This window comes from Ammospiza nelsoni, chromosome 2 (assembly GCF_027579445.1).
Source record: "Ammospiza nelsoni isolate bAmmNel1 chromosome 2, bAmmNel1.pri, whole genome shotgun sequence".
NCBI lineage: Eukaryota > Metazoa > Chordata > Aves > Passeriformes > Passerellidae > Ammospiza > Ammospiza nelsoni.
The window spans coordinates 43,136,485-43,161,325 of NC_080634.1; the positions used below are offsets into that span (position 1 = coordinate 43,136,485).

At 38.8% G+C, this 24,841-nt stretch overlaps 1 protein-coding gene across 1 annotated transcript in view; it reads left to right on the forward strand.

Annotated features, from left to right (window-relative positions):
• Positions 1 to 6,149: 6,149 nt before the first annotated feature.
• Positions 6,150 to 24,841, forward strand: part of ARHGAP42 (Rho GTPase activating protein 42) — a 143,558-nt gene continuing 124,866 nt past the window's right edge. The window contains exon 1 of the mRNA XM_059493656.1: positions 6,150 to 6,587. Within this exon, the coding sequence (XP_059349639.1) occupies positions 6,434 to 6,587 (154 nt within the window). The 5' untranslated portion in view covers positions 6,150 to 6,433. The remainder of the gene's footprint in view (positions 6,588 to 24,841) is intronic.

A 24,841-nucleotide genomic window follows, 5' to 3' on the forward strand; every position in this document is an offset into this window, starting at 1 on the left:
CAAGATTTGCCCTTTGGATGGGCATTTAAACTGTGTTCTTTCTGCACAGGGCAGTACTAGCAATATGCTGACAGTGGGCTCGTTACCAGTGCCCACTGCCCAGAGTTGCTAATGAAGGCCCTTCAATTCCCACAGGTGCTCTGCTAGGACAGACCTAGCAGATATCAACACACCCAAAAATGATGACATTGTACCATAAAAAGCCTTCCCAGTTATCTGCTGAGTCAACATAAATGCAAATTATGTGCGAAAGGGTACTGACTGCTTTCTTCAGTCCTCTGGTGAACTTTAGTCTTCTGGTGAACAGTAACTAATGTGAGCATGCAAGAGCTCTTGGCCTTACTGACATTTGTGTCATAACTTACAGACAGACAGCAGAGATAAACAAGTATCTTCTTCCACTGAGTGCACAGGATGTAGGTTACAATTACCACTTCAAATTTACAGAGTGATGTATGAAGATAAGTCAGAAATTAATAATGACCTTTACTTTAAGGACCTTACATACTTGCAAATCAAACTATTAAACTACTAGCTGGTGAAAATGATGCCATCTCACTGCCTGATATTCATAGATCTGATTTGGCTCCTGAAAACCCAAGAAGCATAGCAAAGACTTCATGTGTGACACCAGTTGCTGTCTCCTGAGGTCTGTTTCCCCTACACAGCGTGGCTGCAATTGGTATCCAGCTAGGTTCCATGCAGTAGAGGTACACATGATAAAGCAGACAGCAGAGCTGTCTGTCCACTTTCCTTCTCTTGCTAAGCTTTCTGTGGCATCCTTTCTAGCACAATCTTGCAAAGTGACTGAGCTTCCTCCAGTCCCTTCTGTAATTCTTGTTTCATGATATCTATTCAGGCTGCAGTCACCATAGACATCCACTTTGACCCAAACACTGTGCAAAGGTGTAGCACAGGGCTGAGCTGAATATACCCTGCCTTTTAGCTGCTCATCAAGATCATGTAATCACCCAGTGCTTATCTGGGTGGCACTAACTTGCAGTCTGTTGACTAAGGGCAGGACCAGAATTTACATCTGCTATAGCCTGTTTCTTCTTTCATGTTCAAAGTGATACAAGTGACAAGGCTAGTAAGGAAGGCATCCACTTAGGGAACCAGATCCTGTATGTGAAAGAATAATTGTGGATAATGATGTGAAAATTTAATTTCTTGGTGTTCACCTTGATGATGTTTTTCACAGTCCCATTGTTTACTTAGTTAAATAAACTATAATCAATAATGTAAAAAAGTCACTTTCAGAAAAATACAGGCAAGTAAAGAATCTCACCAAAGAATAAATGAATCAAATTTCAATTAAGATGATACATCTACTACCTCTCAGATGTTTTGCTTCCAAAGTGAAAACTAAAGAATGGAGGTACTTCTCTACTGTATATAGACATGGAGAATGATCCAAAGATTTTTCATGCTGAGTGGAACTCCCAAGAGCTTCAAAAAGAAATGCACGGCAAAGTGTGATGTGAAGTTTCCCCCTTCTAGAGATAGCGCTGTGAACCAAGACTGCAGGTACCTAACATTCAGCTTTCCTACTCTATACTTTAGGTAATAGGATACATAAGGCAGTCCTCATTACCCTGCTGTGATTTTTAAGCTGCCACACCTACTATTTCCCATAGAATGCTGACTAGCCTTCATCTGCTCAGTCACGGGTGCTGTATCCATCCCATCTGGAAGCTGGGAGCTGCTCGTTCCAAGTGCTTGTAACTCACGTGGTGTCAGGCATCTACTTCTTGAAGTAAATGCTATTTTGAGCATACCAGAAGGCAGAACCACAGTCTTCTGAACCACAGAACACAGTTAGGGAATATTCAGATTCAACCCAGAAGTACCCAGGAGGCTTAAGCAAAGACAGCATAAGAGTTACTAAACATGATTTTTAATTCCAGCTTTGAACTTCACTGTTTGAAGCTTCTCCAAACCACTTTGAGCTAGCTCAAGTATTAAAAACACTACTTTTTTTTTGAGAAAGTTTACCAATCTGTAATCATTAATGGCAATCTGAAACACTGATAGGAATGCACATGTGAGTTGACCTTTGTGCACAGAAACCAATATTTCAGGATAATATGGTCTGTACATACTAAATTACAAGGCGTGGTTTCCCAACTATGATTCCATCTAGCTAATCTCCTCCTCTGACAATGTTAACTTGCAGTGTAAATACCCAAACCAACAAAACAAACAGAACACATTGGCAGCTATGTCATTTAGCAGTCAGTTAACAACATGAGCCTCTATTCAGACAGAGTAGTATTACTTTCAGTTTATATATGCAAGGAAATAAAAAACTTTTTTACCTACTTTCCTCATGAATTTTCTTTTTCTTTTTTTTTTAATTTAACACTGTTCACCAATATAAGCTTAGCATGTAGTATCTTAAACTAATAAGGCGAAACTGAAAACTTTTAATAGAATTTATCCTAGCAAGTTCCTGGGAACCTTGGCAATTCCCAAGAAGAAACCTATGGGAAACCTAAGTAAAACAAGCTCTTTAGAGAGCTAAAACAAATTCAAATACTCTGTAAAAAACTGCTTGAGCGGGGTTTTCTATTCTATTAATATTTTCTACGCTAGTTATGTACAGAGTTAATCTTGTACACTTGAGCAGTTCAAGAGGACTTACAAGCATCAGTGTCCTTGTATTTTTCTGCCTATAATCCCACAGTCTCTCAAGGGAAAACAGCAATTTTCAGAAGACAGAGCAATGCCACACAGCTCTATAAGTAATTTTCCCATAATTGTGTACATTGAGGCAGAAAAAATAACAAGGAAGTTGGCAGAGTCTCTATCCTAAAATATTCCCCAGTAGATAAGACACTCACAGTCCTTCTCTGCATTAACTGCCTAGATTAATAGCATCTAACAGAGGAGGACAGAGCCACAAATGTTGGGGATTGCATGTGCAGCCCTCTCCTCACACTACGAGTAGGGAATAGGTGCTGCTGTAGACAATACTGGGACACATCTCTCCTTTCCTCTTCCCAGGCTGCCTAGAAATAGGACTGAGGTATCCTCTCGAGTCAGACTAGGGCCACTGTCTGGAAATTACACTTCAATGTTTGCATTTAAGATGAAGGAGAAATCCACAGTAATTGATCTGACCTCATAATCATGTAAGACATCAGAATAAACTTAGAGTAACAAACACAGAGGTTGATAAAACAGGGCAAAGCTCCCTGGGGCTCAGAAAACAAAGGTGTCCCATTTTCAATTAGTCTTTTCACAGTTAGTAATTACACCAGGTTAACTCATTTACTAGAGCCTTCTATTTGAAGGACTGGTGCTTCTACTATTTAGGTGTCTTAACTGTATTTCAATATGGTTCACTCTCTTCTAGCATACTATTAGTTTACAAGAAATATGCTGGTTTTTAAAGTTTAGGCTTCTCCCCAGTTGATCCCATCTTTTCAAGTTAGCAAACCTACTGTTTCTACCAGGGCACTGTCGAAGAATTTTCTAAGGGAAAGAAAAGAAAAAAGAAACCAAACCAAACACAGTTCTATCCTGCTCACTGTAAAGTTTGGGCCTCTACATTTCCCAAGTACATCTTCAAATACCTTGTTTTCTTTAGAAAGCAGCAAACTCCAAGGTCCCACCTAACTCCAACACAAAACACACCCTAGGACTTATCTTTCCATCAAGACTTTTTTTGTTAGTTGAACTCTGCAATTGTGCCAGAGCCCTCATTTACCAGATCCTCCTCCAGATGCAGCCATAAAAGCTTATTAAACTTACAGGTTAACTATAAGACTTTTCACTTCTGGTGGAAGATAATGCAGGATTGGGTGTTCATTTGGCCACATGTTGTCTTATGAAGCAAGGACAATTCTTTACAAATCTATTTTCTTAAAAAACAAAGGTTTTTGCTGAGAAAAGGGAACAGTGGAATGTGAACTAGTAGTATTTTTACATGAACTTTGATACACTGTATGCTGAGAAATTCTTTGTTTGGCTGACAAAGATATGGATTAATCTGAGAAACACAGAACTAGATAAATGGATAATGGTAAATTACTTGGAGGGGCTATGCTATTAATATTGGTCTCATTAATATTTCCACTCATGACCTTGATACCAAAAGCAGCAATGTGCTTATGGAACTTCTTAAGATGAGAACACTATATAGTAAAAAACCAGTCACCCTGATTACTAGTATAACTACTTTGAACTAAAATGCTTAGTACATGGTTTTGGGACTAACAAATGTCTGTTTTCACTTTGGAATCTGCTATATGAAAACAGGAAACAGAAGATCTAAGAGCCTTAGAGAAGCACAGTAGTAATTTTGCAGTGAAATAGACAAATGCAATCTTCAAAGGTGTTTAGTTCAGTAACATAGTCATTAATGTAACTGAAAAAGGTCTTGCATATAATTTCAAAACTATGATGAAGTAAGATCAAATCAAACTTAGAGACCTAGACAAGAACAACAAGAATAAAGAAGGAAATTAATATTTTATTATATGACAGAAAGCTTTATTTCAGGTATTGTATGGAAGAGTTAAGAGATGACATTATTGTATTCTAAAACTACATCAAAGAATAAACATGATAGAAGACAAAGAATGTTCTCAGTTCCTGATGTCGTTGAAGAGAACAACTGTGTCTAAAATGACCCTGTAGACCATATGTTGACTGAAAATTTGGTTTTCAGTAGTAGAAAAAAGATCCACTTAGAACGTCCTTCCAGTAGTTCAACCAGATTCTAAATAAAATTTTTTAGTTTACAAGTGAAATTACATGCTATTGCCTGCAAAAGCATGGAAATAAGCAGCCCTTTTCAGTCTAATTCATTCTATTTTTAGAAAAATAGGGATCATGTTAATGAGCAGAGTTCTGTGATCACTCTGAATTAAGAGACTTCAATGGGTCTATTAGTATCAACACTGACATCTAACTCTGATACTGTCCTGAGGAAGTCTCAGCCTTGTGAAAAATGAGAATAATTATTTTTTCACTTGAAGAAATTTGTCATGCTGTATTAGCTGAAATGGTAGCCTCTCTTCTGCATTTTTGACACAAAAATGTATTGTGAATACAAAGATGTATGTTTTGACGAAAAGTTAAGAAGTGTGAAAAACACAAATTCTATCAAGGAATTACAGCATGTAGGAGCATTGAACCTTCCCACACTTCCATATTCAACTGTGTAGACACGGTGACAATCATTTGGTAGGAGTGGGTGCACGGCTGTCTTCCTGAAAGCCATTTTTGGCAAGAGGTGGGCTGTCTTGAAGTACAATTACTTTCATGGCCATGCCTTGATGGTTGTTTCCAATTGAGTTGCTGCCGACTTGAAGGTGTGTTTACAGAGAGCTCTCCTTAAATCCAGTATGTATATTTGTATACATACATACTGATATGGTACGTCTGGATAAACCGCTCCAGAAAAACAAACATACAAGAATGAATCAAAGTGTTTCTGTTTACTGTGAAAAGCCCACTCACATACTTGTAAAAACCAACTTTTCTACAGAAACCAGGCTTGACGCTCATCTTTAGGATGGATCTGGCTCAGCTATATCCCCTTTATAGCAACCAGGTGTTATGGCAGAACAGGGATGCTCCCACCCTTGCGCCTGCCCGTCCCTGGGGCGCGGCCCCGCCACAGGCCGGAGGCGCACACGAGGCAGGCTGGCCAGGGTGCCAGCGGGATCCCCGGCCAGAGCAGGCCCGCTGGGGCTGGCTGCCTCCGGCCCCGGCTGCTGCGGCTCCTCCAGCGGAGGCAGGAGCCCCCGGGCCGGCATCGCTCCTGCCCCAGCAGCGCGGCTGCTCCCCCGCTTCACCCCACACAAACCGGCCTCCTCCACCCGCACCCTTTGCAATGCCCCAGTGCTCCGTGCCCCGGTGCGGGATCCTCCCTCCCGACTTTGCTCTGGCCGTGCCAAAGCCCCTGGTAAAGGAGGCGGCGAGGAGCGCCGGAGCCCGCCCAGCCGCGCAGACCCTGCGCCTCGCCCCGGGCCGTAGCGGCCGCTGGAGGGCAGAGCGCGGAGGGGCGGCGAGCGAGGGGCGGGCACTGCCGGGCCGCGTCCCCGGCGTGTGAGCATGCCGCGCCGGGAGGAGGAGGAATTCCTCGGCCGGGCCGGGGGAGGTTCGCACTGGAGTTAGCGCCGGGCAGGGAGGAAGAGCGAGCGCTGCCGGAAGCGGCGGAGCGGCGGCGGCGCCGGGAGCCCTCGGTGTCCCGGGGACAGCGATGTAGCTGGGTGACAGCGGCCGCAGCGCGCCGCCTCCGCTGCCAACGGGCCGGTGCGGCGGGTCGGGAGCTTCTCCGGGGAGGCGGCAGCCGCCCCTCGTCTCGCCGCTCTCCCGCTTTTCCCTCTGCTCTCGGCGCCGTCTCTCGGCGCGGCCCTCCCTCCGTTCCTCCCTCCCTCCCTCCGCCGCCGACCGGGGGGCTGCGGCCGCCACCGCTGCCATGGGGCTGCCCACGCTGGAGTTCAGCGACTCCTACTTGGACAGCCCGGATTTCAGGGAGCGCCTCAAGTGTCACGAGATCGAGCTGGAGAGGACGAACAAGTTCATCAAGGAGCTGATTAAGGACGGAAGCCTCCTCATCGGGGCCCTGCGAAGTGAGTCGGGCGGTGGGACCGGCGGTGGCTGGCAGGAGAAGGGGCTTCTTTTGTTTGAATGGGCGCCGGGCGCGGGCTCCCCTGCCGGCAGCCGCCGAAAGGCGCCTCCTCAACTTTCTCTGCCCCGCTCCCTCCCTTCCCCGCTCCCCGCCTGCCTCGCCTCGCCTCGCCCGCGGCGGGGCCGGGTGGGTGTCCCGGGGGAGCGGGGGCGGCGGGGCCCTGCCCCGGCCCGGGGGCCCGGCCGCGCCCTCCCCGCCGGGCCGCGGGCAGAGCGTGGGCGCCGCCGGGGCGCGGGCCGGCCAGGTGGTCCCGCCTGGGGATGCGGGCAGAGCCCGGGGTCGGGGCTGGGGCGGAAAGCCGCCGTGTAGATCGCTGTACGCCACGGACCAGGCGTGGAGTGTTGCGGCGGGGTCTCTTTTTGGCACGCTGGCTGCTAGTTGTGTGTCTTCAGATAACGAAGATGTTCGTAATAAGTGGGCAAAGTGACATAATGCAGTGGAGATATAGGGAGAGTTTATATCTTCCTCCCCAGATGAACTTTTATGTATTTTGAAAGTTCTGAGAGCAGAGATAAACACGAACAGTGTAGTGCTTTTAAAGATCTGTGAGTTGAGCGGTGACAGCTTTCTGGGGCATGAAAACAGCAGTCATGCTCTGAAGATCATAAAGTGAAAGCTGGGAATCGCCCAGGAGCGCCACTAGACTCGGTTTGTCCTCCCGTCCTGTAAACCTTGCCACCTACTTCTTGTCTTTAAGTCACTTTGGATGTCTCACCTGTTGCCCAAAGTTTTCCTTCACGGAGAGCAGAGAAGTAACTTACAGCGACTCTTTTTGCAACATGACATAGTAAAAAGAAAGAATCGCTTTAATCCTTGGAAATATCTGCCGCATTGTCACAGTATTTCAGTTTTTGTCGGGTTAGATGTAGCAGTACTGCTTGTTATGTGGACGCAGAACAGGTGTTGCTCTGAGCTCTGTAGCTCTTAAGAACTGTTTCTGACCCACAGTCTAAAGCCAAAGTTTATGTCCTTACCTAGGAGGTAAAAATGGTGAGAATTTTGTTTGCCCAGCAGTAGGGTTGAATTGTACTTGTTCATGCATCAACTCTATATTTACAGTTTACATAAAGCATTGCGTTTACATAAAACAGCTATTGCCTTTTTGAGAGTTTTTTTCACATAAATGCGTGTATTTCTGGACACAGTTTTATTGAGTAGCTTGGTACAAGTCTAACATCTTATGTGAATTTGTATTAAATTTAATAGATTCCTGAACCCATGCCCACAGGATGTGAGATCACCAATTACACAGAAATAAGTGCGTGTGTGTGTGTGTGTATCAGTCTATGTATATCTCTGAAAACTTACTGGTACACTTTTCTTTACAGGCAAAAAAGTTTATTTCTACTTTGAGCCTTTCTTGTTGCTAAAAAGCTTTCTCTGCATAACAAAAAGTCTGAGCTTGTTTTGAGTAGTAAAAACTTAAAACTTACTATTACAAACTTGGTCCAAAAAGTAGTAATGACAGATTAGGATACCACATGAGTACTTTTTTGACCTCGACTAGCACTGACAGCTGACTGCTTTTGGGTCCAGATCAAATATGAACAAACACAACTTTCTTCTTAGGCTGTCTGAAGGTTGAGGCTGTTCAGCCTGGAGAACAGAAGGCTCTGGGAAAACCTTCCTTCAGCTCTCCAGTAACTAAAGAGAGACATACAAGAGCTGGAGAGGGACTTTTTACAAGGATATGCAGTGAATAGGCCAAGGGGTAATGAGGTGGGTAGGTTTAGATTGGATATTAGGGAGAAATTCTTCATTGTGCGGCCAGTGGAACTCTGTAACAGGTTGCCCAGAGAAACTGTGGATGCCCCCTTTGTGGAAGAGTTCAAGGCCAGGTTGGGTGGGCCTTGGTTGGGCAACCTGGTCTAGCGGGAGGTGTCCCTGCCCATGGGAGGAGGTGTGGAACTTGGTGATCTTTAAGGTCCCTTCCACCACTAGCCAGTTTATGACTGTCAAACACAGATTGCAGTAGAACAAATATTATATTTGAGAAGTAATTTGAACCCTGATTCTGAACTGAGTAATCCCATTAGTTTTGGGGAGAAGGCTTATGAGTCCTTGCAGGATTTAGAACAATATTCTATCTCAAGTAATGACTTCTTAATTTGTAAGTTCTCATGATTTTTCAAACCTTTTACTTCAAATGTTATTCTATTTGACACAATGCTTACTGTATGCTATATACCGATCCAGAATGTTGTGTCTTTTAGCCTTAGACAAATGAAGTTTGTTTTGGTATAGTAAGAAATCTTTGTCCTCTTGTTCATTTCAAATCCCTTGATTTCATGATTGTGTCATTCTTCTATAGAATATTGCCTTAATTCCTGTGTTAGGACTGCTGAGAAAATGTTTGGATTTTTTCTCAACAATTTAGAAATCCTAGACTTATGCTCTAAAGACTCTGTTGTAGATGCTGCAAGGACAGTGTACCTGTTATAGCAAGTAGCACTATTGTATCTTTCTAGAGCACAGAAATTTGACTTGTTTAAGCAAATTAGTGGCTCCTACTCACCTTTAAAATCAGTGAAGTGTAAAATACTTACACAAGCCTTATATTTTTTTTCAAATTTCTTAAAATGTGTTTTAAAATCAAATTGTGAAGTAGTTGAGGTCAGTGATAACTCTGTTCTTTGATTTTTGAAAATTTAATAACTTTAAAGCCCAAAAACAAAACAGGCATTATTTACCAAGTTTTATCTCTAGGTGATCTAGGATTTTTATTTACACATCATTTTGTAGGATCAGTTCAGATGGGGTAAAAAAAAAAAAATGGACTGTGCTGCAGAGCTTAAAGGGAAATGAGTTTTGGAATATGTCACCCTGACCGTGCTTAGAGAAGAGACAGTGAAACTGACTTAATACAGTTAGAAAACACAATGTTATTCTAAAGGTTGCTAAATGTAAGTTTTATTATGTGAAATGACAGCATGTCCATGGTTTTTCAGGAAAAATTAAACTTCTGTATTACAAATGTTACAAAATTTTAATATTTTCACAATCAGTATTCAAGTTACTGTAACAATGCAATGTTTATAAATACCTGGCAGATTCTACGTAAGTTGAAGATAGAACAAATATGCTCAAAGTAGTATGCAAATATTTTGCATTTTACTTGGAGTGGTCCCAAAATGAGTCAGACTTTATTGTAATGTGGTTTTGCTACATTAATTCTGAAGAGTGCTGCTTTCCAAGGTGGCATGCAGAGCTGTAGTCCTGTGTTCCATGAAGCAGCAGTTGACTACTGTGAATACAGTGGGAACTGATAAAGCTAGAATTGATATAAAATCCTCAACAGCTTTTTCCTAGCATTTTTGCACTGTTTCATTGTCTTTCTAAATAATCTGGGTTCTGTGAGTAGCCCAGGACAACACAGGTGATATGTTTCAGTTTAGCTAAGTGTTAGCATCCCATCTGCATGGCCACTGTGCCTGCTTCAGCCTTGCCCTACAATTAGGATTTACACAGCTAAGCTACTAAATGCATTGCTATCTCTTGAAAGATTTAGTTTATGCATGTAAGATGTAATGCCTATTATATTAAAAATTTATCTTTTGACAGAGCTTTAGCCCTGTGTATAGGCACATTTAAGTAGAAGCATATAATCTTTTAGTGCACCCAGAAGAGGGGTTTTGTTGTCAACTTAGGAATTAAGAGGGTAAAAAACTTTATAGAACAAATGCTTTCCTGTTACAACTGACCTTCTTGATTATTAGGTAACTGTTGAGTTCGTAATTTCTTCAGCTACCTAATTTAATAGATCTTTCAGGTGCATGTTGAAAGTGCATATGTCTAAATGAGTCACGTTGTGAGGTCCAGCTGTAGAATGACTCTTAGGGCAGAATTGATATTGTTCCTTCGTGATCATTCTAGGTTGTTTTCAATTAAAACATCAAGTCTGTTTTCCCCTGTACTTATTCCAGTCATGTGCTTTGTAATTTCTTTGTAGTTATCTTCTGAAAAAGCAACCTAGTCTAGGGTGTTGTCCTATAGATTATATAGGAAATTCCATTATAGAATTACTTGTATACTTTTAATTTCCATAATAGGCCTACTGAATTGCCAACATTAATGAGTATTGTATTTAACAATCCAGAAAAGTGACATTCATCTTGTACAGGTGATCTTACAGCTCAGTGTGTGCAGAAGCCTTCTGTTTCTCCCTCTGATTTTTGAGGCCCTCTCCATCTTAAGTCTTGTCAAATTCACATATTCGAAGATGAGAGCTGCCTAAGTTTTGGGTTAAGTGGTTGAAAGTTCAGTGTATTTACAGCTGTTTTAAGTGATACTATACTTTTTCAAGTGTCTTAGAATGATGCAAATAGTAATGCAAAGATGTGGTGTTATGTATACATGTAATATAAATAAGATTTAGCAGATATCTTTAGGATTTCGTAATTTAGTAGTAGTCATTAGTTTTATTTTATTACTTGACACAAGGAGAAACAGACACAAGATGGAAATACTGTCTTTTGCAAGGGGTACAAGGGGATGTTATTTACGAGGGTTTTATTGAAATTTCACATATAAAAAGACTCTTAAATTGTTTGGCATATTTCAGGGTTTTCAGGGATGATTCACTTCTCTACTAAACCTAATAATAAAAATACAGTGATGAACCTGTTTACACACAGGGAAACTTTGGAGATTAGCTCCCTGGAAAAAAAAAGGACAGAATTGCAGCATAAGAATTTATGATCTTTTTATCTCTTTGGGGATTCATTTTTTTCATGAAAAAACCAAAGCCTTTGTATCTTTCCAGAGAGATGCATTTTCCCAGATATCTTTGCCTCACATATTTGCATAAGATTGTCTTTGCAATGTCTTTTCCAGATTCTAAGTGAAGCAAGACCGAGTTCATTGAATACTGACTGCTGAAGTTTGATAGCAGTCACTCTATTTATGTAGCTGTAGCTTATATTTCTTAGTCCCTAAGTACATTATTCCCAATTAAAAAAAAAAAATAAATTCCCTCTTAGTATGGCTGTACGTAAAGATACAATGCTAAATAAACCGAACCATGTGATCTGTGTTGTTCTGGGATATTCCCAGAGTCACACTTAGTAAGTAAGCATTCATGGCAGTCAGCAGCAGCTTCTTGGAGTGCACGTGGTCATCATGCCTACTTCAGCCCTGTCCTACAGCTAGTATTTACAGGGACAAACTACATTTTCTTTTATCCCACTAAAAGGAAATTGAAACTTACTCATTGCAATTAGGTTTTGTTTTTGAAGTTATCTGTTCCATTGCTGTCCTCTTACTTCTGATAGGCATTTGTAGGGTCCTGTGCAACCTCAGATGGTGTTTGCAATATCTATGGATTATGGATGTAACTGTCAAAAACATTTCTAACAGTGCTCTGCCTTTTGTTTAGAGATACCAACAGTAAGCTGGTTGGATCTTAATTGCTTCCTCTAGTGCTTAAAGCAGCTGCAGTCTGTATCATATTATCTTTAGCCAAATAGACGTAATATCAGGATGTAGCAGACTGTTACAGAGCATTATTTTCTGGCCATCACATGATGTTTAATTTGGAACCAGTAGTACCTGCAAGTGAATTTCCATACTGTCAGTAATGATTACTGTATTAACAAAGACCTTGAATGACTCAACATGGGTGTTCTTAAGCCTTAATATTGAAACTGGTATTCTTTAGAGAAACTTGGTAATTGGATTATGTCAGGCTACCAAAGGAGCAGTTTCGAGTTTCAAGTGCCATATGAAATATCTCTGCTTGAAAAAAATATTGTGGATTTTTTTTTTACATTAGGATTTTTAAACTGATTTCTTTAAAAGGTCAAATTTAATCTGTTTCTGAATGGGCCAGTTGGCTCGTTGTCTACTGTGTGCTTCATTTGCTATGAAAAAGATAAATGAATTCTATTAATAAGAGACCAGCTGCTTCAGGAATATTGTCTTTACTACAATGGAAAATATGATGCTGTGGTCACTGAACTTGTCCAGATCTCTTGGGTTTTTGTGGGCAGAAGTGCTACAGCAATTTGCAGTTTCCTGTAATAGTAAATAACTTCATATTCATCCTCTCAAAAAAAAAAAAAAAAAATACAGAGGACAATACAGTCCTTCTTCCCACTGAATAAGTAAGCCAGTGCTATATCTTTGCCTTTTCTATTTTTCCTTTTCTCAAAACTGTAATTATAAATAAATCTGAAATATAGAGAAATTTGGTACCATGGATTTACTTTATTGCATCCAGTCTCCTGCTAGTATTACATAATGTAAGCCCTACTTGTCAAGCTCCATTTTAAAAACAATTTTTATTCCGCTATTTATTTAATTTATTCTATTTCTACTAGAAGACTGTTCTAGAATCTTGTTACTCTGAGAGTTGGATAACTCATTAAAAATAAATTTAATCTGGAATTTCAAACTTGTTTATGCTAATTTTCCTTTCACTCAGCATTGTTGTTTACTTGGATTTGCTTGGTGAATAATCACATCCTTTTGCTGGACTGAACAGGCTGTTCACATCCTCTCTTCTAAGAGGTTCTCTGGTTTCTTGGTCATTTTAGTAGCTCTTTTTTATGCCTTTTTAAATTGACTTTTAAGTTTTCAAGAGCTCTAAAAGTAGGGAAAGCAAAGCTAGTATAATAGTTTTCATAAGTCTTATCTTTCCATGTTCTGTGAGAACATCAATCATTAAATCAAATCAATGCTTATGGTCTTTTGACTATGTGGTGCTATGGATTCCTCAAGTGTATGATTAAAGGTGAAAAAGTCTCAGGATCTTACAGGCAGTAGCAATGAAATATATATTTAAACTGAAGAAAAATAACTTGACCTTCTTCCATATTAATATGGAATTGAAGTACTGTTGGGCAGTAATGTAACCTCCCACTGGCACCCTGTGAAGTGCAAATAGCTTTCATTAGAAAGGTATATTTCACAGCAGGTTATAAACTCCAGGCTACCTTACAGTGTAGTTTTTCAGATTAGTTAGAAGTTATCCATTTAAATCACTTCCCTCTTCTGAATTATGCAAACTTGTATTTCACAGGATACAAAAGCTTAAACATGTTACTGCACTCTGGTGTTTTGATTAATATCAGACGTGGCAAAACAGTATGGAAATGCTGTATGTCTTAAGAAGTCTTGTCTTCTTTTAGCTCAATATTAAAGCAGGATACAAGGTGCTGCAATGCCTCGGTCATCTAATTTGTTCTACTGCTCGTATTAGTTGATTTGCAAGTTGATTAAGGAGAGGTTTGCATGCCAGATGTGGGTAATAGTGTCTGTTTACAAAGGTACTCTTGGTCTCAGAAAGATATTATGTAAATCAAAGTAGGTATCACCTTTAGGATTAATTTTCTACTATAAAAGCTTGTAAGTAAAATAAACATCATGAAAAATAAAATAGGTAACAATAAGAAGAATCTATTTGTGATTTTGCCAAGAGGTTGGACCGGATGACTCTTGAGGTCCCTTCCAGCTTGGTATTCTGTGACTCTGTGATTTGATTCTGTAGAACCATCTGTCTGACATGAGATAGCTGCTGATGTCTCCTCACAGAAGCCACCTCTGCTGCCCTCCTCCACCTCTGCCTTGTTGTGTAAACCCAGTAAAGCTCTTCCCCAAGTGCTTTCACTGCTTCTGCCTTTGGAAGAGAAACATTTTGGTTCCTCTTCTAACAAGCAACTGCTGTCTAGGCATTTGATGACTGAGACTTGTTTTGTTGTTCATGGGGACAGGTGAACTTAGGAAAAGAATAGGGGAATGAATCATTAAAAAGTTGCAAAGGCTTTTAATTCTTTTACAGTATATCTTAGATGAAGTGGTCATTCAGCTGACCTGTTAAGGATATAATTTTTTTGTGATGACCCCTTCCTGCTGCTTTCTGCACAAAAATACTTGGGTAAGCACCTGTTTGCTTCTAGAAAATAATAAAATATAAAAATCATCTTTGTTCTTCTTCTCCTAGTCCTCACCTTTGCCACCGTCTCACCACCATGCACAGAAAAACCCCACAAATTCTTGGTAAAACAACCAATACAGGAAGTTGGGTTTCCTAGTAAAGACATTTCCTTTTGAGTTAAGTTCTTTGTTTGCTAATTGAAAATACACAAGAAGAGATAACTGGATTTTTTTTTCCTTCTGCTGTAAAAATTAGATTAATTTCAAGAAGCGGCCAAATGTCAGTGTAAATATGGGCAGATCAGTTCTTAACAGCCACAGTTCTTAAAAGTGCAGGTCCTATTTAAATAGAAGAGCAGAGAGATTTGCAATGTTGTGGTAGTACATGTTGATGTTCAAAAGCCTGCCTAGATTATCAGTATTGTCAAAGCTTTTGGAGCTCTGGGACCATGCTATTCAGAAAGTTTACATTCCATTCCTTCCATCTTCTCACCCTTTTCTGGCTTATTTACTTTTAACCTTTGTTTACAAAGGATGAGGAGGAGTTAAGAGAGGTAGAAGTAGAGAGAACACAAGAACCTATCTTCTGTGAAATTTACTATTTGTATAAACTGTTACTTTAAATCCATGAATATTTTAGAGGGGTGATTTTCCTCTAAGCCTGAAATTATTTATATATTTATAAGCTTCTGCAGGGAGCACGCAGAAGAAACTTACTGCTTTGAAAAAGCTTGCTCTGAGCCTGAGGTTATCAATTTAAAAAAAAAGTTCCCTTTTTGAACCTTTTCATGTCTAGAACTACTACTGCCATTTAAACAAGCTGTATAATGATACTTCAAGAAAAAAACTAAATACCTTTCCATGATCCTCTCATGAGTTACCAGTTAGCCTACATACACAGGGGAGCTGTGGAGCCATGTCGCTTACCTTCCACGAAACCTTGAAATAAGTAAGACTTGAGCTTTACTCTCAGAGTGGTAAAATCCCCTTATTCTGGGGAAAAACAGAAGTTATGAGAACATTTTAGAGACTGATCCTGCTAAAACATCTATGTGTAAAAATACATCTGTTCATTTATAAAGTGTTGTCAATTATTTTACCTTCTAGGGTAAATAAAAAGTATTTATAAAATATTTTACCTCTAGGTTGGATATTAGGAAAAGTTTTTTTCAGCCAGAGGGTGGTTGTGCACTGGAGCAGACTCTCCAGTGAAGCAATTATGGTAGCAAGCCTCCAAGAGTTCAAGAAGTGCTTGGGCAATGTTCTCAGGCACATGTTGGGGTTCTTGGGCTTGTCCTGTGTAGGGCGAGGAGTTGGACTTGATGGTCTCTTCCAGCTCAGGATAGTCTGTGAAGGTGCACTAATTTCCATATTTCTATGAAGAATCTGTTTTAGTACAGAAAAAGAAAAATTAACTAATGGCTTCTTAATGGAAAGTAATAGTTTGCTTATAATAAAAATTTTATTTTGCTCTGTGTACTCAGAGATGCTTTTGTGAATCTTATCTCATGGTATGTGTTATTTGCATAAAAGTCAGTGCCATCAAGAGTTGGGCTTTGGCATTCTCAGCATTTAAGGGGTTGGTTTCTCCATCTGAGTTGTGCTTTGAAGAGACAGAGAGTAGGAACCAGCCAGAGGCCCAATAGTACAAAACGGACCTGAGGAAAAGAATCGCTGCTTTCAGTTGGTATCAGATCTGGTTAAACAGGAGTTGGTTTAAGCTGCAAGTAGGTGGGGTTAAAATAATCTTTGGGAATATTAATTTTTGATTAACTATTTGCAGACACTGAAATGAAATATGGCTAGTACTACTTCTTCCCCTCTCCTGTTTTTTTGTTTCCTCTCCCAATTTCAGAATATTATTGACCAAGCCTGTTCGTTAAAACTAAGGAAAAACAGTGCAAATTGGAAAAACTAACAGTAATTTGGTAAGCATCATGAATGCCTATGAGATTTTTTTTACTCATAGGTCTTTGTCTAGGAATTACTGACTGGTTACTTTTATAGAGGTTGGATATGAGAACTTGTTACCTTAATTAGATAAATTTATTAATGTAAGTTAGTTCATCTGAAGTAGCCAGGAAATAAATGCACTGCAGGTTCTCAACATATTTTCTTCTTGATAATGGCCAGTGCTTCACTCTGGTTTTTAGAGGGAATTCCCTTGCTTCTTGTTTTTAAGTGTGGTGAGACTTCTGTGTTGGGAAACATGCTTTTCTTTTTTGAGAGTTGAAAACTGTTAGAATCACAGCAAATCATTCTTTGTTGTCCTTGCATAATCTTTTTGGGAACATTTTCAGCAAGTCAAGAAACAGCAAATGTGGCATGCCTACAGGTCTGCTAACACTGACTGTGGAAAGTAACTGGCTGGTGGAGAGGAAGATGAGTACATTTAATAAGGTGAACATGGGCTTGCAGGCTGACAGATGCCAAACTATGTCTGCAAGTATCAGTTAAAGATTTTATGGATAATTTTGATACTGATGGATGTTGAGTCTGGTCCTGCTGCTTGTTTTCTGGAGAATGCTGAAAAATTGTGAAGGCACAAAGACCCTTTTGAACATTTGAAGAGCATATTAACATGGCTCAGCTTCTTGAAGACCACAAACACCATGTAGCACCATTTTTCACCATTACTTAATCTGAAAGTTAAAGATTATTTATATTTTATATATTTTGTGTTTATATTTTTATTTATATCAAAGGGAAAATTATTGATGGGAGGTTTTGCTAAGAGACCAAGATATATGAAGATCCAAGTGTTGGCAGAAGCTATACAAATTGAGATTATAAACCTGCAGAGCTAGTAAGATGCTTCCTTAAGACTATAATGGACTCTTCATTGCTGGAAAATCTTAAATTGTTTGGATTTTTTTTTCCCTAAGTTGAAGTCTTGTTCACTTTTAGCTGTTGGACTTGAAGTATTAAATCCTGAAACTCCGGATCAGGATAGCAGGGCTTGTTGATCACATTACTTTTTTCTTGCCTTAAAAAGAAATGTTTTCAGTCTACTTGTAAGTAATGAAGTTACATTCCTTGAATGTACATGTATGAGTGAAACTTAGAAATCTGTGAAGAATGCATCCTTAAGACATTTTACTTTAGTTTAATGTTTTTCATGTTTAAAATACTTGCAAATAAGGCTTCAGATGTTTCCTTCTGGTACTCTTTACTTTGGTATCAGCGTTGTGATTCAAAACAGAGGTGCTATGCTGTAGTGACTGTCTTGGGGGGATGTTTTTGGTGTCTAGTTTTGTTGTTTTGTCTTATTTTTTGTTTCCTCTTTCTTAGTTTTGAACACTAGACTGTATTATTTTAGTGTATGTACATGCCTGTGGAAATATACATTGAAACAAAATCAAATAGTTGAAGATAGTAATACTAGCTTTCTTTTCATATATACAGGCACTAAATAGGTTCAGTTAAAGTTGCTGTCTTACAGGTATGTAAAGGCAGCAAACTTAACATTTTTCAAAGATCCTTAATGTCAGGAAAATGTGTTTAATAGCTTAGCTTTGTTATCCTGTTGAGCTAGAGATAGTCTGAACTACTTAAAAAAACTTTAAATTCTCACAGTTCCTGTGTATACGGTGTTTTGTTGTCTACTACCGTGACTGGTTTAATTGGAAACTGACAGAATACAGAGGTGTGTCTAAGCTGATTCTTGTAGGCATAAACGTAACCTTGGCAATAGATTTAACAAAGATTTCTCACAAATAGAGTCAGTATGGTTGGCTTTTTGCTACGTGAGCTTAGAGCTGCTGTGTCTTTGTACTGTTTGGGAGCCTAAGGTCAAATGAGAAATCCAAAATATTTCATTTTATGAAGAGGCGTTTAGACACAGCAGGATATTTCCTGTTTACATAGCCAAATCTTCTTTGTATGCTGAGAGATTTCCTGATTCACTCATACAGAATTTTGAGTTTGCCCTTTAAGCTATAGCTTCTGTTGCTTAGCTGGTTGAAGATGCCATCTTCTGCACCCCAGCCAGCATGACGCAACTCGTTTTCCCATGAACTGCTGGGATGTTCGTCCAAGTCTTACCATCTTTTGTTTATCCCCAGATTGTAGGATGAAAGATAAAAATGTTAAGGGTATGTTCAATAAATTTGTTCAAGTCTAATTGAGAAGTGAAAAATTACAAGTTTTGTAAAAGTACATTTTTTTTCCGTTCTTTTTTCTCTGTAATCCAAGAGACACATTGGTCTCTGGTCTAAATAAATTAAACTAACAAATTCACAGGATCTGCTGATTTTCTTGAGTTCCACACAACCTAAGAACTTCCATTTTTTATATTCTTATACAATATTGATAACTGTACATAGTGCTACTTTTTCTGTTTCGTGCCTTCTCTGTGTAGTTGAAATACAGCAGGTTAAAATGTTTATTCTTATTCTGTTTGTACTGCTACAGCACAGCAATAATGTAATTCTTTATTTTGTTGGTTCATTTAGTTTTACTCTTGTCTCTTAATGCAGCATATCCCAAATCTCCCTGGGAATGGTAATCATCTTAAATTTACTAAAATGGCATTGCAGATCATGTGGATTTCTTTTCTTCACCAGCTTTCTGACAGCTTCCAAATGATTTGTCAGTGAAATATGCAGTATGCTGTCACAACTCCTCCTCACTTGACACTCCAGAGCCTCTCTGATGCTCTCTATGAGAAGCCAGAGTTGTCAGTGCACCTTGAGACTTCAAGACTGTTTTACTATAAAAACTCCATTGCATGCCTCCTTTTGTCACTTCTCTTGACGAGTCATTATGGAGCTCTGAGTACTGTGTTGCTGGATTGAACATCAGTTTTGCAATGTTTTCTTAATGTTCCCGAAGGAATCCATGATATTTTGACAAACACTTCTCTTGTTCCTTTGTAAATCAGAATGGCACTTGAACGGCAGTGCATTTGTACAGATGGAATAAAACACAAGACAGCAGTGTTACTCTTACTAGTGAATGGGTTGGGGGGGATGATGTTTTAGTGGCTTGATATTTTCTTGGTTGGTTGGTTGGTCTGGTTATCTTTTTAAAGCTTAATAAGTGATATAAATCTTGATCCCACTTTCCCTTTGTGGGATATGCAAAAGAGGCTGAGTGCAGTGAAGATGGGCAGAGGTTCTGCTCCAGTGGGAGTTGCAGTTTCTGTGTATCATTCCCATGTCTGGAATCTGGGCAGATATCAAAGTTCAACCAGTTGTATGCCAAGTTCTTGCCTTTCTTCTTGTCACAGTTATCCCACAGTAAAATAACCTGTGATTTTGAGAGATTTATCTTTAACTTGTATATTTTTCCGTAAATAGTACTTTAGCTTTTTTCTGTATGTAAGCAGGTGTTGAGTAATTTAAATGTCTGTTAAGTGTTATGGGGCATTTCACTTCCGTCTCAGTTTCTACATATGCCTTGAGGTTTAATTTTTTTTAAAAAGTTGTTATCTATAAAAGCATTAAATACCATTTTAAACATTTGAATTACAATTTGACTTTGTTTGATTTGGGTACTCATAAAACAGACCCTTTTTAGTATAGGAGTGGGATCTTAAAACAGTTGATTAGTATATTTTATTGAAAGAGGCATTTATTTTTTTTCTGAAGCTAAACTGATTGTTCAGGTAGTCCCTACTATCAGTGCAGTAGAATTTTTTATGCTGCTGTACATCATACTGCCAGCAGACATTTTGTCATACTGTTTTGTTAAACTTTATTCAAAGTATGTTGGCTCTTTAAATATGAAGTCTAATACTTCTGTAACTCCTCATTCATTCCAATGCAGATTGTATTTGTGCTTCTCAGAGAAATTTAGGAGGGAGGATTTATGGTGAGATCCAGATCTGCAGCATGGAATTTGGTCTCTCAGAAGTCTGCTTCTGCTTGAATGCCAAGTATATGGAAAGTTTGGGTTTTTTTTTTTTAAACAAACAAAACCCCATAAATTGATAAGCACTTCAGCAAAACCTGATTATTTCCCCATGAAACAAATTAATGTAGTCAGTAGTTAAGTGCTATTATTACTGAGATGCAAGTTTCAGATTTTGTGAGGATACTTAAATTTAGATTTGTGTCAGCATCTGTGCAATCTCACAGAGCCATGCACTGTGCCTTCAGACCTCCAGAATAAAACTGGCCAGTCAGTGACCCTCACAGAAGTGCTGAGCTTCTCTAAGTCAGACAAGGAGAACCTCTAAATTGCGTAGCCTTCTGCTTAAAATTTCCCCAAGTGTCATCAAATAACTCCTTTTCAGAAAGGGATTTATCTTACCTGGATTGAAATCCAGGTGTCCTGTTAGGCTCCATACCAGTCTGTGACAGCAGGCGAGGAGTTCCATGATTTAAGTGTGCACTGCAGGAGCAAAAATGTTTCCTTTGTTGTATGACTGCTGCTTTTTTTTTTTTTTATCTGACAATGGCAATTTTTGTTATATGAAAGTAGTAACTGTTGTCTGTATATATTGCCTGCGCTGTTCATCTGGGTTTGTTACATTTTTTTTTTAAGGTCTTTCTTTTCTTTCTTCATTCTTTCAGGTTTTGCTCCCCAGCTGCTTTGAAGAGTTCCAGTCTAGTTAGCTTCTACTTTTAAGTTAGCAAATATGTCCTCTGGTTGTCCTTTGTACCTTCTTTCTGCCCTACAATGCCCATTCTGAGTTAGATTGAGTTAGATTGCAAGAAATGGAACTTGCAACTTCATGGAATATTCAAGGCAAGAATGCATCAAATAGTGATAGTTTCTGCTTTTGGCATTCTTTCCCTACTAGGCCTTAATATTTGTGGCTGTCACTGATTGTTGCATTGATATTACAAAATAACTGCCTGCATTGACGCCCAAGATCTTTCAAGGAGTATTAAATCTAATGTAAATAGCATCAGTATGTGGATATATTTTTTTTTGCTATGTGCATTAATGTGTGCTCCCTAAATATTATTTTCCCATATCACTTTGCCTTCTTGGTATTTAAGATTCTGAAATCCTTCTGCTTTTCAAGAAAGGAAAAAATGAAATTTGATTGTGAATACATGTATCAGCAGCAAAATATGTTACTCAGTGTTAACACCCTTTTTCCAATTTGATCTCCAGATTTTGTGATGGATCTGATGAATAGAACAACTCCTTGGAGATTCAGAAAGGAATTATTTGGCAGGAAAAAGAAGTGTTAGTACAGAAAATCTACTAAAGTTTGATTCCGTTATAAGAAGCTGTGGCAACTAAGTTAAGTACTTGCTGCCTTCATGCCCTGGCAGTTGTGAAACCAGTTTGGTTAGTCTGTCCTGTAATATTCCAGATGATTGAGTATTTTACTGGCTTAAAGCCCACATCCTCTTGTGTTTCTTTCAAGATAAATACTTTACACAGCTGGAATATGCGCTTTGCTGAGTTCAGTACTTAGCAAAACTGAAGCTAAAAGAAGAGCTATCTGCTATTGTTACAGCTCTACTACTGCCCTACCTTGATCTTTAAATGAAAATATTTGTTTGGACTGTAAAATATTATAAGGATTATGTAGGTTGCTTATGATATTTTCAGAAGTGTAAAAGAGCAAGAGCTAAATGCTCTTGAATTCTCAATGGAATGTGATTTTTTCAGAAATACATCTCTCTTCACTCAAAAAGCTGTTGTGCTAGCACCTGGTGGAATTGCTTATCTGTGGACAGATGATAAAAAGCAGTACCTGACTATTATGTGCATCCAGAAATATGTTCTGTTTTTTCATGCAGTAGGACAAATCCACAAATTCTGAAGTGATTTTTTAGATGTATTTATCGGGAAGCTAGTGAACTGACTAGTGAACTTAGCAGCTGCATAATCTTTTAGCCACTTGGGTAATTTGGTTCAAGGAGACTTCTTAAGCTGAAACCTTTACTAAATTTGCTTGCCAAGACTGAACTTTTGAGAGTTATTATTGGATTTTGTTTTTCTTTGAGTGAAGAGAAGTTTCATTTTTCATATTAGAAACAGGAGGAGGAAGGATTAGCACAAAAAAAAAATCAGCACCTTGAGTGTCATTACTGAAAAACTGGCACTGTAAGTCCTTGTTTTTGTTTGACTTAGTGGGTGTTCTATTTCTAAGTAACTGTGTGCATATTTTGGTGACCTCCAAATCCAATAGGAACATAATTCTCAATGAGGCTATTTATGTCAAACTTTGTGTTGATTCTCTCATCCATATTTATAGTTACTGTTTCCCACAATAATTTTGAGAGCAGTCTTTGCTTGTCTTTACCCAGTTTATAATTATTATTCCACAGTGATTTTTTAAAATTTTATTTTCAGACATTATGGGAATTAACAGCAGAATGCACAGAATTAATTTATATGTTTAGCTTGAGGATATGATATCAAAGTTAAATTTGCTAGCTCTTTGGCTACTAAGTAATAAATGTGACCAGCTAACATAGAGGTAGCTCAGATTATTTCAGTGTTCTGGGCTCTTGTCTGTGCAGGGTAGATCCTAGGAGTATTGCTTTGTGTTGCAAGGTGCTTGTAAAAGGATTTAGCAAGCCTGTCTTTGTGAATAATTGGCTTGATAAGAGATGGTATTGTATATTTAGGGAGCCAGAGGATCAGAATCCTTAGTAACTGAGCTATTGCAGCAGTCAGCAGTAGTCATTATGATCTCTTTTAAAACTGTATAGATTGGGCATCCTTAATTCAGATACAATTCACAAAATAGAGTTGCCTTTGGAGAAACTATGTCTTGCCCTGCATGTTAGACCCAAAGTTGTCTGCAAAACCATCTGCTTATTGGTGCCTGTAATTTTAAATAAAAGAATTAAAAATAACAAACACCATCCCTACCCCCTCTCCCAGCTAGTTAGTGCCATGTTTTCTTCCTCTTGCAGCCAATATTTTAATGTGCTCTGTTTGCTTATGTCAAGGAAGCTAACATGAATGTTTTGGGAAGAAGGTGTTTTGCTTGGCTGTTAAATTAATTCTCCCAAGTAATTCAGAGACTCTTCATTGATTTGTGTTTATGAACGTGTTCAACTGCAGATGAAAAAGGTTTACAGTCAATAGACGTGGACCTCTGAAAGGAGTATCCATTACAGTTAAGCATTTTACATGCTCACAGAGAGAAAAAAAATTCTGCATCTGGGAGGCAGTGTCCAAAATCCAGACTACCATGTTTGTACTCTGTTTGTTTGGTTCGTATTGCTCATTGTAGATAGCAAACATTGTCTAGACTGAAACGTTTCACTTTACAGAGAATTCCAGTTCCATTTTAAAAGGAATTAATGATTTCAGAATTGTGTCCAGTTACAGGACTTGTTTGGTTTTAAGCTTGCTAAATATTCTCATGGTTTTTGAAAAGTATACTTTCATGAAAAGTTCCCACTTGTATTAAATTGAGTCTAAGGAAGTCATAGTGCTGCTGGGCATTTAAAATAAATCTTTAAGCCAATTTTCATTGAGAAAAGGGAGAGGAGGAGGCTGTAATGGAATGGAAATCCAGCTAGCCAACAAACTGTGAGGCATGCAAGGCTGCTCCTCCAAGTGCAAGTTCTTGCAGCAAACATGAGGGAAAATGATGTTATGGTGAGGTCAGGGACATTCTGGAGTCTTTGGATTAAAATACAGTTCTAGGTTTAAACACCAAATTTTCCTTCATGAGTAAATAACTAGTTCAGGCTCAAAGTGTTTCTGTTGCTTTTTATTTTTTTCTTCCTTCTCTCAGTGAATTATTGATTCATTGACTTGTTATTGACTTTTCCATTGTGTGTGGAAACAAAATGGATGGGTATTTTCCAAAAGCTTTGTTATCAGCTATTTCAGTGTTGTTTTGTATCTTTAAAGAAGGATTTTTTTTCCTATTTCCCTTAGTGAAAACCTCTGTAGGTTTCTTCTAAAACTTCTATGCAAAGAAACACTTTCTTCAGTATTCCTTCAGATACTGATTCTTGAGCTGGAGCTGTGATGAAGTTGGCTTGAAATCTTAGTTGGAATTAATCTTAGTTGGTGGTGGAAATTTATGTTTTTTGAGAAAGAGAAATAACATCCTGCAGCACCTGAAAATTTATGTAAACATTGTATCTGCAAAAATCCTATATTAAACTTTAATGTAAAATCTTCTAGAAACATCTTTTAGAAACATTAGAGTTTAATTGTGCGAACCTTAATACTTCTGTCACATTTTTGTTTCTTCTTTTTTAGTTTTTTTTTTAAATGCTTGAGCTAAAGTTTAGCAAATAACTGTTAAGCAAGTAGGCATATTTGTGTGTCTGGTGTTCCTAATTTTCATGGTGACTGAGTTGAAACAGAGAGCACTAACTGCTGCAACTGGAGTAGTCAGGCCTTCTGTAGGGGCTGCATTAAATGGATCAAAACAATGTTGTG